Below are 15,895 nucleotides of genomic sequence, written 5' to 3' on the forward strand. Positions count from 1 at the left end.
CTAAAATGTTTAAGGTCTATCAAAAGATGAAGAGGCTTAGGAAAGACCTTAGACTCCTTAGTAAATAAGAATTTAGTGACATTACTGCAAAAGTGATCTCTTCTTCTTATAAATAGTTTGCAAACAGATTTGGTGAGTAACCCTTTCAATGAGAATTTACAGGGTGAAGAAAGATCTGTCTGCAGGTATCTTCATAAGATTATGTATTGGGAGGAGAGCATCTTGAGACAAAAATCCAAAATGATTTGGATTAAGCAAGGTGATTATAACTCTAAATTTTTTCACAGAAGCTTATCTCAAAGAAACACTAGAAAGAAATTATATCCTTGAAACTCAGTGATGGAAGTATTTGTAATGGTTTGGAGAGTATTAAAGCTGAGATTGTGAGTCACTTTGAAGGTTTTATTGGGACTAAAGTTGCTAATAGAGAGTTTGCAGATCATCTCCTTTTTAATGAAGGTCCTGTGCTGAATGAGACTGATAAAAGTAAGCTCAATAGAGATGTATCCCTGGAGGAAATTATGGATGCAATTTTCTCTATAAATATTGACAAGGCCCTTGGCCTGCATGGCTTCAGTAGTGCCTTTTTAAGAACTATTGGCATATTTTAGGAGAAGATATTTCTCTGGCAGTTATGGACTTCTTCTCTACTAGTAGCATGCTCAGACCAATGAGACCATAATTACCTTGATCCCTAAAGTTGATTGTCTTGCTTCCATTAGTGAATATAGACCAATTGCATGCTGCAATATCTTGTACAAGTGCATTTTAAAGATTTTTGCGAAAAGGATGATTCTGGTGTTGAATAAAATAGTGAATCCTTGTCAGTCTGCATTTGTGCCCAATAGATGTATTGCAGACAACATTGTTTTGGCTCATGAAGTTGTCATAAACTATTATAGGAGGAAGGGAAACAATTGTGCTATCAAAGTAGATATTCAGAAAGCCTATGATTCATTAGCCTTGGATTTTATTGAAGATGTTCTGTTTGGTCTCGAATTTCCTGCTAAGTTCATTAAGCTAGTCATGGTCTGCATTTGAACTTCTATGTTCTCGATTATGGTCAATGGTGAAGTGACATGCTATTTTCCTGGTGGAAAAGGGCTTAGGCAAGGGGACCCTATCTCCCCCTTGCTCTTTGTCCTTTATATGGAGTATTTCTCCAGACTGATGCTGCAGAATACTAGACCTGGTACTAGTTTTATTTTCCATCAGGGTTGCAAGGTGATTTCTCTAAATCATTTCTGTTTTGCAGATGACATGTTTATTTTTTCAATGCTGATAACAATTCTATTAAGATTGTTAAAAGAGACCCTTAAGGGCTTTGCTGAGTGTTCTGGTTTGTATCCAAATCACAGAAAGAGCACTATCTTTTTCAATGGTGCATCTGATACGAGTAAGAGTGAAATCCTTAGGCTAATAGGGTTCCAAGAAGGGGTGTTACCAGTAAAGTATTTGGGGTTACCTTTGGTCTCTTTAAAATTGTCAAAAGCTCACTACAATGGGTTAATCCAAAGAATTACTGCTAGAGTTAGTAATTAGTCTTCTAAAAGTCTGTCCTTTTCTAGAAGGCTTCACTTAATTAATTATGTGTTGCTAAGCATGCAGATCTATTAGTGTTATGTGTTCCTGCTTCCTAAATAGTGAATCCTTGTCAGTAATCCAAAGCAGTAATTAAGGGGGTTGGAGCTATTTGTAGGGACTCCCTCTAGAATAATCATAATTCAAACAGGAAAAGTGGGCTAGTTGGTCAGAAGAATGTTTGTATTGGCAAGTGCTTTGGGGGGTTTAGGGATTAAATCTGTATTTGTTTGGAACAAAGCAGCCTTAGTTAAGCATATATGGGGTTTAATCTTTCATAAGCCTTCGTTATATGCCACTTGGGTTTCAGCAAATAAGCTTAAGAGGTTAAGTTTTAGGGAATTAACAAGCCCTATGATTGTTCCTGGGTGTGGAGACAACTCTTAAAGCTCGAAACTAATATTAAGAAGCTGTTTGACTATAAGTTGGGATTTGGTGAGATGTTTTCATTCTGGCATGACCCTTGGGTAGATGGTTTATCCCTTACTGACAAATTTCCTTGTATCAACATTAAGGATTCTAATGTGTCTAAATCTGTTAACGTGGCTAGTATTTAGAGGAATAATAACTGGTCTTTGCCTGACCCTTTGGATGATAGAACAGCTGCAGCTTGGGAGTATTTGAAGCAGAATTGCAAGGTTAATGTTAATGAGAATGATTTGGCCATTTGGAAGGCTCATAGAATTGGTACTTTTTCGGTGTATAGAAATCCTGGAATCAAATTGTCTGGTTTTCAGGTCAGATTCCTAGACATGCTTTCATTACTTGGATTCCTTTGATGGGAAGACTTAATACTAAGGACATGCTTTTGAAATGGGGAGTAGTTCCTAGTAGTACATGCTCTTTGTGTAATCAGCAGACTTAAGATACAGAGCACCTGTTCTTTGCCTGTAGTTTTTTTGCCAGTGTTTGGGAGAAGGTTTTGCAGGTTTATGATGGCTCTAGACAGAAGTTCACTTGGAGAGGAGAAGTCAGCTATATTGTTAGAAGAGCTAAGGGAAATCCATTAGGGATAAGATGAAAAAAGTTGTGTTTTAATGCAACTGTTTATCATTTTTGGATGGCTAGAAACAAGCTCATCTTTGCCCAGGAAGCCCAGTTTACAAACTATGTTTTCAATAGAATTATTGCTGATTATTAGGAATAGGCTTTGATCAGAGTCCTTTAGTCTGTGTTGTTTTGTTGGCTTGTTCCTAGCTTAGCCTGCCAGTCTCGATTCTGTCTTAACCTCTCAGGCTTGTTGTACCTGGGCCGTTTTTTTTAGCAATAAATTTTCTTCTTTTGGTGATTAACAAAAAAATTATGACTCTTACAAATTACTTCCTAATTAACTTGGATAAAGTATTATTAGGTTCCTACTAATTTATGACTCTTATAAATTAGTCCCTAATATGTACTTGTTTTTCATCTTAGATTAATTTCCGAGATATCTATATGAAATCGATCTTTCATAAACTCAATCGGTTGCATACCCTATTCTGTGTGACTAACTAGGTTTACTTCTATATGGCAAGAGAGTCATAAGAAACACCTTTCTTATATTAAATTATTAAATCTCATTAATTATTAATTCTCGTGGATCATGAGTGACGTTTAGCAACATATCACTGCCCCCCAATAGAGATGAATGTTTCGATGCATTCTTTATGAACCAATTATCATAATTAATGTACACTCTAAATTCCCTTGATCTAAGATCCGATCTCGACTAGTGTCACGGTTAAGTCAAACACTGTTTGTCTTGATCATATTACCTTATCTATCAGTTCTTATTTTTGATAAATATGACTTCCACCAGAAATATTTTTCTAAATAAGTCATATACACCTGTGCATGTTTTATCATCCATTAAGAACAATTCAAGATAACTTAGAATCTTATCTCCATTCATCCGTAGTGATGAATCCTCTCTAGGTTAAACCCCTATCTCCATATACAACTAAACAGAGCCAACACATCCTGCGATCCTAGCTCATGAAAGATCTAGGGATAAGGAGTATCAAACTCTAATCACCTATATACAAGATAGTGTCACCGCAAGTCAAAGGACATATACAATTATGAACTAGATGACATTAAATTGACTTTAATGAAATACCATGTATAAGTCATTCAACATCACTTGTTCGACTCATTTAACCCTTTGAGTGTCCACATGTTTATTATGATCCCCATTAAGTAGTATGAGACTCACTACTTCCTATAATTAGTAACTCGTTACTAATCAGGAAAATAAACAGAGGTGACGATATTTTCGGGATAATGCAATGCCCTTATTCATAGGACCCCCATCAATCGTGAACAATTATTTAGATCACTTGTATAATAGAATCTGTCACTCATATTCTTAACACCTTAAGCTTAGATCCTATCACAATGTGATGAGGAAAATACGTAATAAATGAACACTTAGCTGATGAGACATTTAGTTCAAATAAAACATATATATCTTTGTCATTGGGATTAGTTCTACAAATATACACGATCAAGTGGCCCTAGGACACATGCTACTAACACGTCTTACTGCCGACCTGCCGTGTAACTTATGGCAGGTTGTTGCACGTCTGTGCAGCAAGGGCTACACGTATGTGCAGTCTGTGCTCAGTCCATTTTTAGGAATTATGACGTGCTTCGGCTCCAAAATTTTGCCCCGAACACTAAATAACTCTCCATACAATCCAATTCCGCAATCGGAACATAGAAACGATTCGAATTCGATCTACTCGATACGATTATCGTTATAAACTCAAATATAATCAGAATTATAAATAACCGAATCCAAATTAACGATTATTACCTAAATACTAGCGGATTATTGAATAAATTTGAGTCGGAATCGCGAAACGGATCGAACTGCACGAACCCTAATTTTTTCGTGCCTTAGGACAAAGGAAACAGGTGAAGGAAATGTTTGATTTCCGAGAAATGAAGTTACTGTCTTCATTTGAAATCAAATGTCCTCCTTTTATACTCAATTGGCTAAAATGCCACTTTAATTCAAATTCTCAAATATTCGTCCGTAACTAAAATGAAAACAAATTTCAAATTTCGCAAAACTTTATTTAAAAATCCAATAAAATATAAAACGAATAAAAATATAATTTTTATTCGCATCTGACTTATTTTTCATTTTTAATAAATTCCGGAAGATTTATTGGGTCTAAACCAGTCTTGCTTGAAATAAAAACTACGTCAAAATTTCATGAAAATTTGACGATACCTTCTTAAAAATATACCACGAATGTTGACACCAAAAATATTCGCTCGGAATTTATAATTTGTTTTTAATTTATAAGCATTTTCTTAGTCCCTATAGCCTCAATACATTTTTAGAGACTCTAATAAATTAAATTTATCCTTAAATTTAATTTATATACTCTCGGATAATAAAAATATCTTGACATGTGGCTTATTCTGACCATTAAAAATTACAGGGTGTTACATTTTCTCCATCTTATAAAAATCCGTCATCGAATTTCAAATCTAAGCCATGTGATTCAAATAACTCCATAATACTATTCACTTCATTCCTTTTGTTGTACTCTTCCTCTCCTTGTCGTTATCTTGGAGTCCTTCTCGGGATACCGCTCTTAACATGCCATCTATCTCAAATGCTAGCTTACTCAGAATTTCTTCATTTGTCCCGATGATCATCACTCTTAAACCTTACATACATCTGATCTAATCGCCACTATCAAACACGTCTCACCTCTCCATGTCACAACTACGAGTCATTATTAATTGCCACAATCACTATACCAGATTTAATTAATTGACTATCAATTTTAGCTCCGCTTTCAAAATATTTCATATGAAAATAATACTTTTTTGTCGGCCAGACTTTACTTATTTTTGGCTCGATATTCAAAATGAATCTACCATATATATATATATATATATTCCGTCACCAGTCGCCCAAGACTTCATAATCACAATGCCCGGTTATCAGAATTTTCACATTTTGAAACCAGTTTTCACAAAACATTTCAAATTTCATTTACCATATATATCAAAACATTTACCTTTATATGGAGCATACGCTGACAAATCTAAGTTGATTAAAGTCCTTACTCTCTTTTTTTGTTACTTGTACTTTTAGCTCATTGCCAAAATTCACGCAAATCTTCTACCAATACATTCACAAAACAATATTGTCTAATTCTCTGTTCGACGATCACAACTGTTAAAATTTAAGTAACCGTCTCAAGGATACCATATTCTAAAATCAAACCGATCCATCAGTTCAATCAAAAGTTATCAGGGGTTTACTACACCCTGTCGGTTTTGAGACATCATTTCAAACTCGCTTCATACTTCCTAGACCATAATTTTATTCTCCAACTTCTATTTTTGTACTCTTTCGTTGCTCCCTCGAGGATCACTTATATATTGATCTCAAGTGTTTACTTTTGGTATAGAGTTCTGGACCTGGTATACTTACATAAAAAACAAATATGATTCAAAACATTTCAACTATCTTTGAATGAAATGACTCTTTGAAAAATACACTTTTGAAACCCTTTAAATATCAGTATAATTGTGCACTAGGGTGATGACGTCTCTCATCTCCAAAGAGTTGCCACAACTCACCTTTTTATCTGAACAAATGAACATGATGCATTGATTCATGTATGTAATGATGCATGCATTTCTATCAATGTTGGTGCAATCATATATATATATATATAACTATCTCGAGTCTAGGGCTTTCAAAATCATTCAAAGAAATAACCTCAATGGGTTATAAACATTTGTTTTGTAAGTTCTTCAGACCCTAAACTCTGTAACCAGTAAGATTTCCTCCATAACTACTCCACTTCTCTGAATTCATACTTCTTCCGTTAATTGTCTTTTATTACTCCTGTAGAATGACTTCGAAAATGTCTTCACATTAGTCTATGCTTAATATTCAAGCGTCGATATTGAGTCGTCTAGACCTCATGCATATGTATATCGCAATCTTATATCCCCAAAATGAAGGCTGAGAACCTATGAAACGTAAGAATATGTGTAGAAGACATGACTTGAATCCTATGTGCTGCATTAGTTTCTATGAGTACCTATGACACATACTCCATACTCCTATTACAAAATAATAATGGCCTAGAAACACTAAACCATTGCTCTACTACCAACATTTCTAATGTGAGGTTGTAAACCAATGTGGACTCAGTCCTATTCCATAGGGTGACATCCATAGGTATTTATAAAAGCACTCATCCCATATGCTCTATGACAGAGATGTTCACTTTGTCACATGATCATGAGTGAGAGTTCCCTAGAATTAGATATACGTCCCGGGAGTTCCGCTCCACCGAGTTACCTTGTTTCCTTACTCTGATATCACCATTGTCATGACCTGAATTTCACCCGAAATCTCGAGCCGAGACCGGTGCTAGAGAATGAGAGTGGTTGCTCTGAAACCCTTATCAAGCCTAAAAACCTTTACACATTTTTCTCGTTTTGAAATCATAAAATGGTTCACAACCTCCTTGCAGAAACACGTTAAAACCTTTATTGAAAATGCGATCGTAAAACCATTATCGTATTTCAAAAAACCAGAGTGTAAACATCAATATCTTATGACTAGGGGTGAGCAAAAACCGAACCAGACCAAGGAATCTAACCAGATCAAAAAACCAAACCGAAGTGAAATGTGGTTAATATGGGTTGGTTTGGTTTAGAATTTAGAAAAAGTTTTGGTTTTTGGTTTTGGTTTGGTTTTAGGATTCAGTCACTGAACTGAATCAAAAAAACCAAATTAATAAGGGGCTATTTTGGTCATTTATCTATAATGTATATTCATTAGTTTTATCTTAAAACCCTAATTTTCCCTCTCTCTGTTTTTTTCTCACTGCCGCCTCACTCCCTCACCCATACTCATCCCCTTTCTTTCCCCTCTCATTTTTTATTTCTATCATAAAAATCCTAAGTGCCTCTCATCAATTCTTAGTTATTTATTTGTAAAGGTATATCAGATTATTGTGATTTGCGGAAGAAAATAAAAAAGTTATAAGATAAGATAACTATTTTCTTTTAAATCTAACTTTTGTATTTTTTTTTCTTGTTTATGGTTGATCTAAATTTATCACAATTTCGGATGAATTTCTTGTCTTCTCAAGATAATTCTGAGATTCAATAATTTTAATTAGTTTTAAGTTTTATTTACTGATTTTAATGAATGTTTATATATCAGATTTTACTTATTGATTTTAATTTAACTTTGGTTTATGATGTTTTTGATTTGTTTAAGTCTACAAATTTTGATGGAGAAATTATGATGAATACCTGCAGAATAGAAGAAATTAGCAGTGTTCTTCATTTCACATGTTAAAATAATGTATACAAATTTACTCATTTAATATAAATTAATTAATTAAATATATGATTATTTAAATGTTAATATGTCTTTTGGTTTAGATTGTTTTGATTTAATTTTGTAGATATAGATAATTGAATTTTGAGTTCAGAATTTCGATTCTGACCAAATTGAACCGTCAAAAACCGATAATTTGTTAACTAAACTAAAATAACCGACAATCGAAGCCCTAAAATTTAGTTTTTAATTTATTAGGATGATTTGGTTTCATAATTTTGCAAACCGAACCGAGCTCAGCCCTACTTATGACGTACATGCTCTATTTCTAATACAATACTAAAATGCTATTAACAGAAGACCATCGTACCTCTTTGAACAATTGGTCAAGCATTTTAGACAAATGCACAACTTTTCAAACATATATCATATACAATAGTTTAAATTAGAGTTTAGAAAGATAGGGTGAACTACTGTAAACACAAAGACGGACTTCCCGGTACCCAACTACTTACAAATCTAGAGGTATGGTTTACATTGACTTCCTGAATTATCATGGAAGCCTGAATTCATAGCTTTATAACCTGAAAGGGAAAATAGTGGGGGGAGGGGGGGGGGGGTTAGAAATATATATATTTCTTAGTGAGTTCACTTTACTAATGCATATTAAATGAAATAAGATAGAATATACCAAAATCATTATAACCATAGCCAAATATTCAATCTGATCGACACCCTAATCCAAAGTACACACTCTATACTCATACCAGACCATATCGAATCAAATCAAATCAAATTCAAAATTAATCCAAGTGGTACGGTCCCGAAAATATCAACCGAGTTACTAAACCATGTAGCACAGTCCCAAGAATTTCCACCGAGTTACTGATACCACTACTTAATTCAAAATTGTGAGTCCCGAGAATACCACCGAGTTTACTCACTAATTACAGGTCCCGATAATTTCATTTCCACCGAGATCTCAGTCCCGATAACTTCTATCGAGTTACCTCATATCTAACAAAAGATGTCCAACTTATACTCTCACGAATAACAAGATATAGACACATAAGTCATAGACCTATCATCGGTGAACACACAGTCCTATTGACACACAATAGGTAGCTTGTTCCCTCAAATCTCTATGCTGGTTTTCATACTATTATACAAAATCATAATATAACAATCAAAATAGATAATATCAGATAATAAAGCGATGCATTTATTATAATAATGTAATAAAAAAACTTTTAATATTAATACGCAAAAGTAAACTGTAAACTCACAAAACCGATATCCCCTAAAGCGTATGCTCTTGATAGTTCGTTAGTCAAACATCTCGGTGTCTTGACTCGATAGATCGACTACTTGTTGGATCAAATTAGGATTCAAACGTCAAAGTAAAATCAAACATCGAATCTCAAACTTTGCTCGTATCATATATCTTATAGACTTAAACAAGTCTCGTCTATAGACGACCCTTTTAAAATTCTAATCACATTCCTCGATATAACTTAATATACTCTTTTCTTTAATCAAATAAAATCTAAACTCGGCTCAGCGTTAGATATCCCGTTTAACTTTCTGAACACCCCCGTTAACAGCTAACGGTCCGTTAAATTCAAACTTAAAAGTTCTGTTTTAAAAAGTTTTCGGACAAAAAGAAAATACGTCGAACTAATAGGGCAAAAGCCCAAAAAACAGCCGATTTATCTTACAACCAACCTTCCATGTAAGCCACGGTAGGTTGCTGCACGTATGTGCAGTCTGTGCTCAGCCCATTTCCAGGCATTCCCGCGTGCTCCGGCTCCAAATTTCCACATTAGAATGTAGAATCAATTCGAATTCGAATTCGATCGATTCGATACAATTACTGTTATAAACTCACTTATAATCTAAATTATAAAAACCTGAATTCAAATTAACGGTTATTACCTTGAATACTGGCGGGTTATCGAAGAAAGTTGAGTTGGAATCGAGAAACGGATCGAACCGCGGAAAACCTAGTTTTTTTGTGTGCCTCTGGACAAAGGAAGCAGGTGAAGAAAATGTGTGATTTATGAGAAATGAAATTACTGCTTACATTTGAAATCAAATGTCCTTCTTTTATACTTAATTAGCTAAAATCTAACTCAAATTCTTAAATATCCGTCCGTAGCTAAAATGGAAACGAATTTCAAATTTTGCGAAACTTTACCCAAAAATTCATTTAGATATAAAACTAATAAAAATATAATTTTTATTCGCATCTGATTTATATATTATTTTCAATAAAACCCGGAAGATTTATTAGGTCTAAATCAGTCTCGCTTGAAATAAAAACTACATCCAAATTTCATGAAAATTTGACGATACCTTCTTAAAATTATATCGCGAATATTGACACCAAAATATTCGCTCGGGACTTATACATTATTTTATTTTAATATATAAGCATTTTCTTAGTCCCAATTAATCCGTTTATTAATTTATATACTCCCAGCTAATAAAAATATCTTGACATGTGGCCTATTCTGACCATTAAAAATCACGAGGTGTTACATATTACTACTAATACATATTAAATTTACAAAACATAAAAATCATAAGTAAAATACATATGTTTAACCAAACACATACACGATGAAACTTTATTCCTCGATTCATATGTATTTCTTTCATTCCTATATTTTCATATCATTTTAGCTAACATATTATTCAATTGATTTGACCGATTTTGCTCAACGTAGCGAAATCCCATTTTTGTTAACATTATCCAATTTTCATCGTTTATTTTTGGGCTTTTTACACGAACAACCTACATTGGCTAATTATTTATTTTTATAAATGTCTTACTTTTCACTTACTAAACTACCATACACGGAGCTAATTATAACTTTTCTATGGATCTTATATATTCAATCCTAATAGCACAACTATCATAGTTTCATTTATTTTCTCTCTCCTCATTATTGAATTCTCTCTTCCTCTCAACTCATATTTCTCTCTCTTTCTCTCAGCTCATCTTCCTCTCTCTTTTTAACCGTTCTTCATTTTTCTGTTCCGCCGTCTTCCGCTGCGTCGTCCTCTGTTCCTCCGTCATCGTTCTCATCATCGTCTCTGTTGTCATCTTCGCCAACGCCATCATCTCCTCTGCTCGTCGTCGTCATCTATTTAATTTCAGATCTACAATTTATTTATTCTTCTTCTTCTTTTTTATTTTCAGATCTACAATTTTTTACTGATTTTTCACCATTAAACATGTATAAAGATTATATTTAAAGAATGTAATACGAATTTCATGTTATGTAATATAAATTTATGGTTATATGCAATAATATTTTTGTTATTTCTGCATTTTTGTGTTTGGTTGTATTTTTGTGTTTTTTTATTCTGCAGCTTGATTTGTTGATGATGGTTGATTGCTGAAATATTATAATGTTATAGTGTTGTTGATTTTCTGTTGGTAATCATTCGGTATATTCTTGATTTTAATATTGAAATTTTTTATTCTAAAAACAATATTGACAAATCAGATAATTTTGTCCGTGAAATAAACCTAATAAAATAAAATTTAACTGAGACCAAATAATGATATGTTAGCATTATTATGTTGACATGTTGTTGATGTTTTGTTGATATTTTATTGATTGTCACAGTTTTCAAATATTTATATTTTATTTTATTCTTTATGTTAATTCGTTGTTGATTTATTGTTGACATTATGTTGATAAGATGTTAAATGAGACTAGATAATTATATGTTAGCATTATCATGTTGACATGTTGTTGATTTCTTGTTGATATTTTATTGATTGTCACAGTTTTTCAAAAATATATGTTTTATTTTATTCTTTATGTTGATTCGTTGTTGATTTACTATTGACACTATGTTAATAAGTATTTCGATTTTTTTTCATTTTCAGTTTTATGTTGACATGTTGTTGATATACTGTTGATAACATGGTGATTTTTCAATCACTGAAAGAAAAATAAAGTTAGTCTTAAATTATTGTGTTGATGAGCTGTCGACATGCTTTTGCTAATATGTTGATTGTTTTTGACTTAAATCAATCAATGTTTTCATTGTACAAACATCTTAACTAAATTAGCATTAACTGTTGATATGATGTTGACATAATGTTGATAACTTGTTAATATGATAATTGTAATTTTATTAAAAAACAATAGAAGTACAAAAAATTCAAAATAAATGAATAGATACAAAAAAATTATCAGAGTAAGTACTCAAAACAATATGAAAAAAAAAACAACAATAATTCAAATAAAAAATTATAATCATCCTTACATATAACAAAATATATATTATACATACAATCAACACAAATAGTTCGTAAATTAAAAAATCTATTTCAAAACATTTTGCTTACTCAATTCTTTTCGCAGCTGCACAGTTCCTTCAACATCTCTCACACTTAATCAAGTTTTGACAAACTCGAGTACGATACAATTCTATTTCACAAAATAGCAAAGATGAAATAACTTAATAAAGGCATCATCCAAATCCTTTTCAGGTTCATTAGAACGTTTCTTCTTCGAAAAACTAAAAGTTGACCTAATCTTACGTGACTATTACAATCAACATCATATCAACAACATGTCAACAAGTGAAAAGACAAAAATTAATAAGTCTTTGAAAATATAACAAAATAAAATACAAAATACATACAATAATAGACCAGATAACAATGACTACAAATTAAACAAAATTAACTATACAAAGTAAAATCAAATATATTACCCACAGTTTAAAATAATAAAAAAATATGTTTTTATGCTTATTAATTGATCTGAATTGAGTGTTTTTAAACAATGTAGAGAAAAGTCTTGCATATTGGCAAGTTGATGTCTTGTGCTTTCTAGCGACAAGTGGTGTGAATCTCTCATGGTGCTTTAATTCTGTCAGTATCAATCATTTACTTCTGCTTCACTATTTTCTATAGGTTTCTAGTCCCCTACATTTTCCTTTAATACCAGCAAGATTTGTTCCCCACTCATTTCCTAATTGGCTGCAAAGTTTTTTCTCTATTCTGCTTTCACGTTCTTTAACCCAAGTAAGTGAACTTAGGGTTTTCTCTCTTCTTCTTCTATTCTTTCTCTCTTCTCCTTCTTTTCTTCTCCCTTCTTACCTTTTTCTGTTTTTCTAGTTCTTATGGCGGGTCATAAAGGTACTGTTGATTATGATTCACGGTTGGTTGTTGAGGAAGAGGATGAAATTGGCCTAGATTTTTCTGGGGTGGATTTGAACGACGAGAATGATGATTACAAACTATGTCTGGCTGGGAGATTCTTAACAGACAAAACAGTAAACTGTATCGCGGTTAAGTCAGTCCTTCCGCCTATTTGGAAGCCAGTGAAGGGAGTGTGCATTACGCAGGCGGCGCCAAATTTATTTTTGTTTCAATTCTTCCATGAACTGGACATGAAGCGTGTTTTGGATGATGGTCCGTGGACTTTCGAGTCCCACCTGTTTATCTGCCGTCAGTTGGTAGTAGGAGAAACAATGACAGAAATTGAGCTATGGGATGCTGCTCTATGGGTTGATGTCATAGACATCCCGCTGGGTATGGTTTCTAGGAGGCTTGGAGAGGATGTTGGAAATTTTCTTGGAAAATTTATATGTTATGATAATCGAGTTTTAAAGCCAGGTGAAGGGAGCTCTATGAGAATAAGAGCCAGCATTGATGTCAGGAACCTTTAAAGAGAAGAATGAAGTTCAAAAGAAGTGTTAATGCATGGAATTGGATTAGTTTCCAATACGAAAGGATCCCTATGTTCTGTTTCTACTGTGGAATCATGGGTCATTCGGACAAATTCTGCGAAAAGTACTTTGACAATCCAATCCCGAGGGAGTTACTCCCATATGATTTATTATTGAGATACGTTTTCAAAAAACAGCCGGTAACCATGGATGAAAGGTGGCTTCGAGGATCAAGTTCAGTAAGAAGTGCAGGGGTTGATGATGGTGATGAGGTGGCACATTTGAATGCGAAAATCTCTGAGAATCTTACTCTTGCTAATTCCAGCACAAATTTTGAATTTCAAATGAGGAAAAGGAGTGATAAGGGGGAGGAAGATAGGCAGAATACTGATTTGGTGGTTAGAGGAGCTGGAAGATCTAATACTGCCAATTTAAAATTCAATATTGTCAACTTGCCTAATGAGTTAAACGATGAGGTGGCATTGGACCCTAAAAGGAAGATAACTACTGATGGGTCAAGTGGAGGACAGAATTCTAATGGGCCAAGTTTTCATGTTTCAGACATGATTATTGATCCTAAATGCTACAGACCGACGGGCCTTGGTAATCAGGCCGGCCCAAAACAATGAGTTGTTTGGGTTGGAACTGCAGAGGTATGGCCAACCCTCGTACATTAAGGTTCCTCCGCGACATGGCTAGAAGGATGAATCCTTCTTTTATTTTCTTGTGTGAAACGATGGTGTCTGGTGTTAGAATAGCAGCTCTTTAAAAAGCTATGGGTTATGATAATTCTTTTTCGGTCGACAGCATAGGTCGGAAAGGAGGTCTGACTTTTATTTGGAAGGCGGAGTTTGAAGTAGAAGTCATTGGATCGTCCTGTAACTTCATTGATTTGCATGTAAAGTCCGTAGTAGAGCAAGTGTGGCGTTTAACAGTTTTTTATGGTTGCCCAGAGAGGAATAGAAGGCGTGATTCGTGGAAGATCATTCAAGATCTAAGCTTAGTAAATTCCCTGCCTTGGTGTATTATAGGGGATTTTAACGATATTCTTTCGCATGATGAAAAGCGTGGAGGTGCTCGTCAGCCTAGCTGGTTAGTAAATGGGTTTCGAGAAGCTATCTTAAACAGTGGTCTCAGCGATATGGGAGCCACAAGTTACAAATATACTTGGTCCCGTGGTAGAGGTAATCAGGGCAAAGTAGAGGAGCGTCTTGATAGGGTTTTGTGCTCAAATATGTGGTCTGAACTTTTTCCTTAAGCTGGAGTCGTGAATCTAGAATCCACCACTTCAGAACACTTACCTATTTTATTACACCTGAAACAGTAGGTAGGAGAGACAAGAACGACAAAATTTTGTTTCAATAACGTCTGGCTTGTTAAAAAAGATAGTGCGGAAGTCATCGAAAATTCGTGGAGATGCAGGCCTGAGGCTGATTTTCTCGAAAAGTTGTCCTTTACAATGGAGGGTCTCAAAAGTTGGAGCGGTGACTGTGCTCCTAAGTTCAGATCTCGATTGAAGGGCATTCGGGATCGTATGAGAAGATTCCAAAAAAGAACTGATACTAGGGGTTTGCAGCAGTATAACAACTTGGTGAAGGAGTATAATAATTTGCTTGGGGAGGAAGAAGTTTATTGGAAACAGAGGGCAAAGAGATTTTGGCTCTCAGAAGGGGACTCCAATACTAGATATTTTAAAAACTTTGCAACAGGCAGGAAGAGAGTCAATAGAGTCGACCGGTTGCGTGATGAGCAAGGTATTTGGAGAGACACGAAGCAGGAGGTTGACGACATCATTTTGAGGTATTTTGAAACTTTGTTCACAGAACCACATGTTGGCAGTATTGATCTATTGAATGTTGAAACTTGTATTTCTGATTTGGATAATGAATTCTCGTTGAGTCCTTTGTCTAATCTTGAGGTTAGAAATGCAACTTTTAGTATGCATAATATCGCCTGGGCCTGACGGTTTTAATCCCGCTTTCTATAAGAAATATTGGGGTGTGGTGGGTAAGGATGTGATAAAGTTGTGTAGAGATTTTTTTTGCCACTGGTTCGTTTAAAGATGGTTTGAATAATAAAAATATAGCTTTAACTCCTAAAGTTAATAATCCGGAAACTGTTTTCGATCTCACACCCATCTCCCTTTGTAATGTGGCGTATAAAATCATCTCTAAAGTCTTGGCGAATAGAATGAAGAACTTAATGCCTAAAATTATCTCAGAGAATCAAAGTGCTTTTGTTGAGAATAGGTTAATTACCGATAATTTCCTTATTGCTTATGAGATAGGCATTACTTGA

At 34.1% G+C, this 15,895-nt stretch overlaps 1 protein-coding gene across 1 annotated transcript; it reads left to right on the forward strand.

Annotated features, from left to right (window-relative positions):
* The first annotated feature begins 14,372 nt into the window (after positions 1-14,372).
* On the forward strand, positions 14,373-15,895 carry LOC126687780 (uncharacterized). Its single transcript, XM_050382336.1, has 3 exons — positions 14,373-14,781; positions 14,983-15,534; positions 15,660-15,895. The coding sequence occupies exons 1-3, from the start codon at positions 14,373-14,375 to the stop codon at positions 15,893-15,895; spliced, it is 1,197 nt and encodes a 398-aa protein (XP_050238293.1).

Source organism: Mercurialis annua, linkage group LG6 (assembly GCF_937616625.2).
Source record: "Mercurialis annua linkage group LG6, ddMerAnnu1.2, whole genome shotgun sequence".
Classification (NCBI taxonomy): domain Eukaryota; kingdom Viridiplantae; phylum Streptophyta; class Magnoliopsida; order Malpighiales; family Euphorbiaceae; genus Mercurialis; species Mercurialis annua.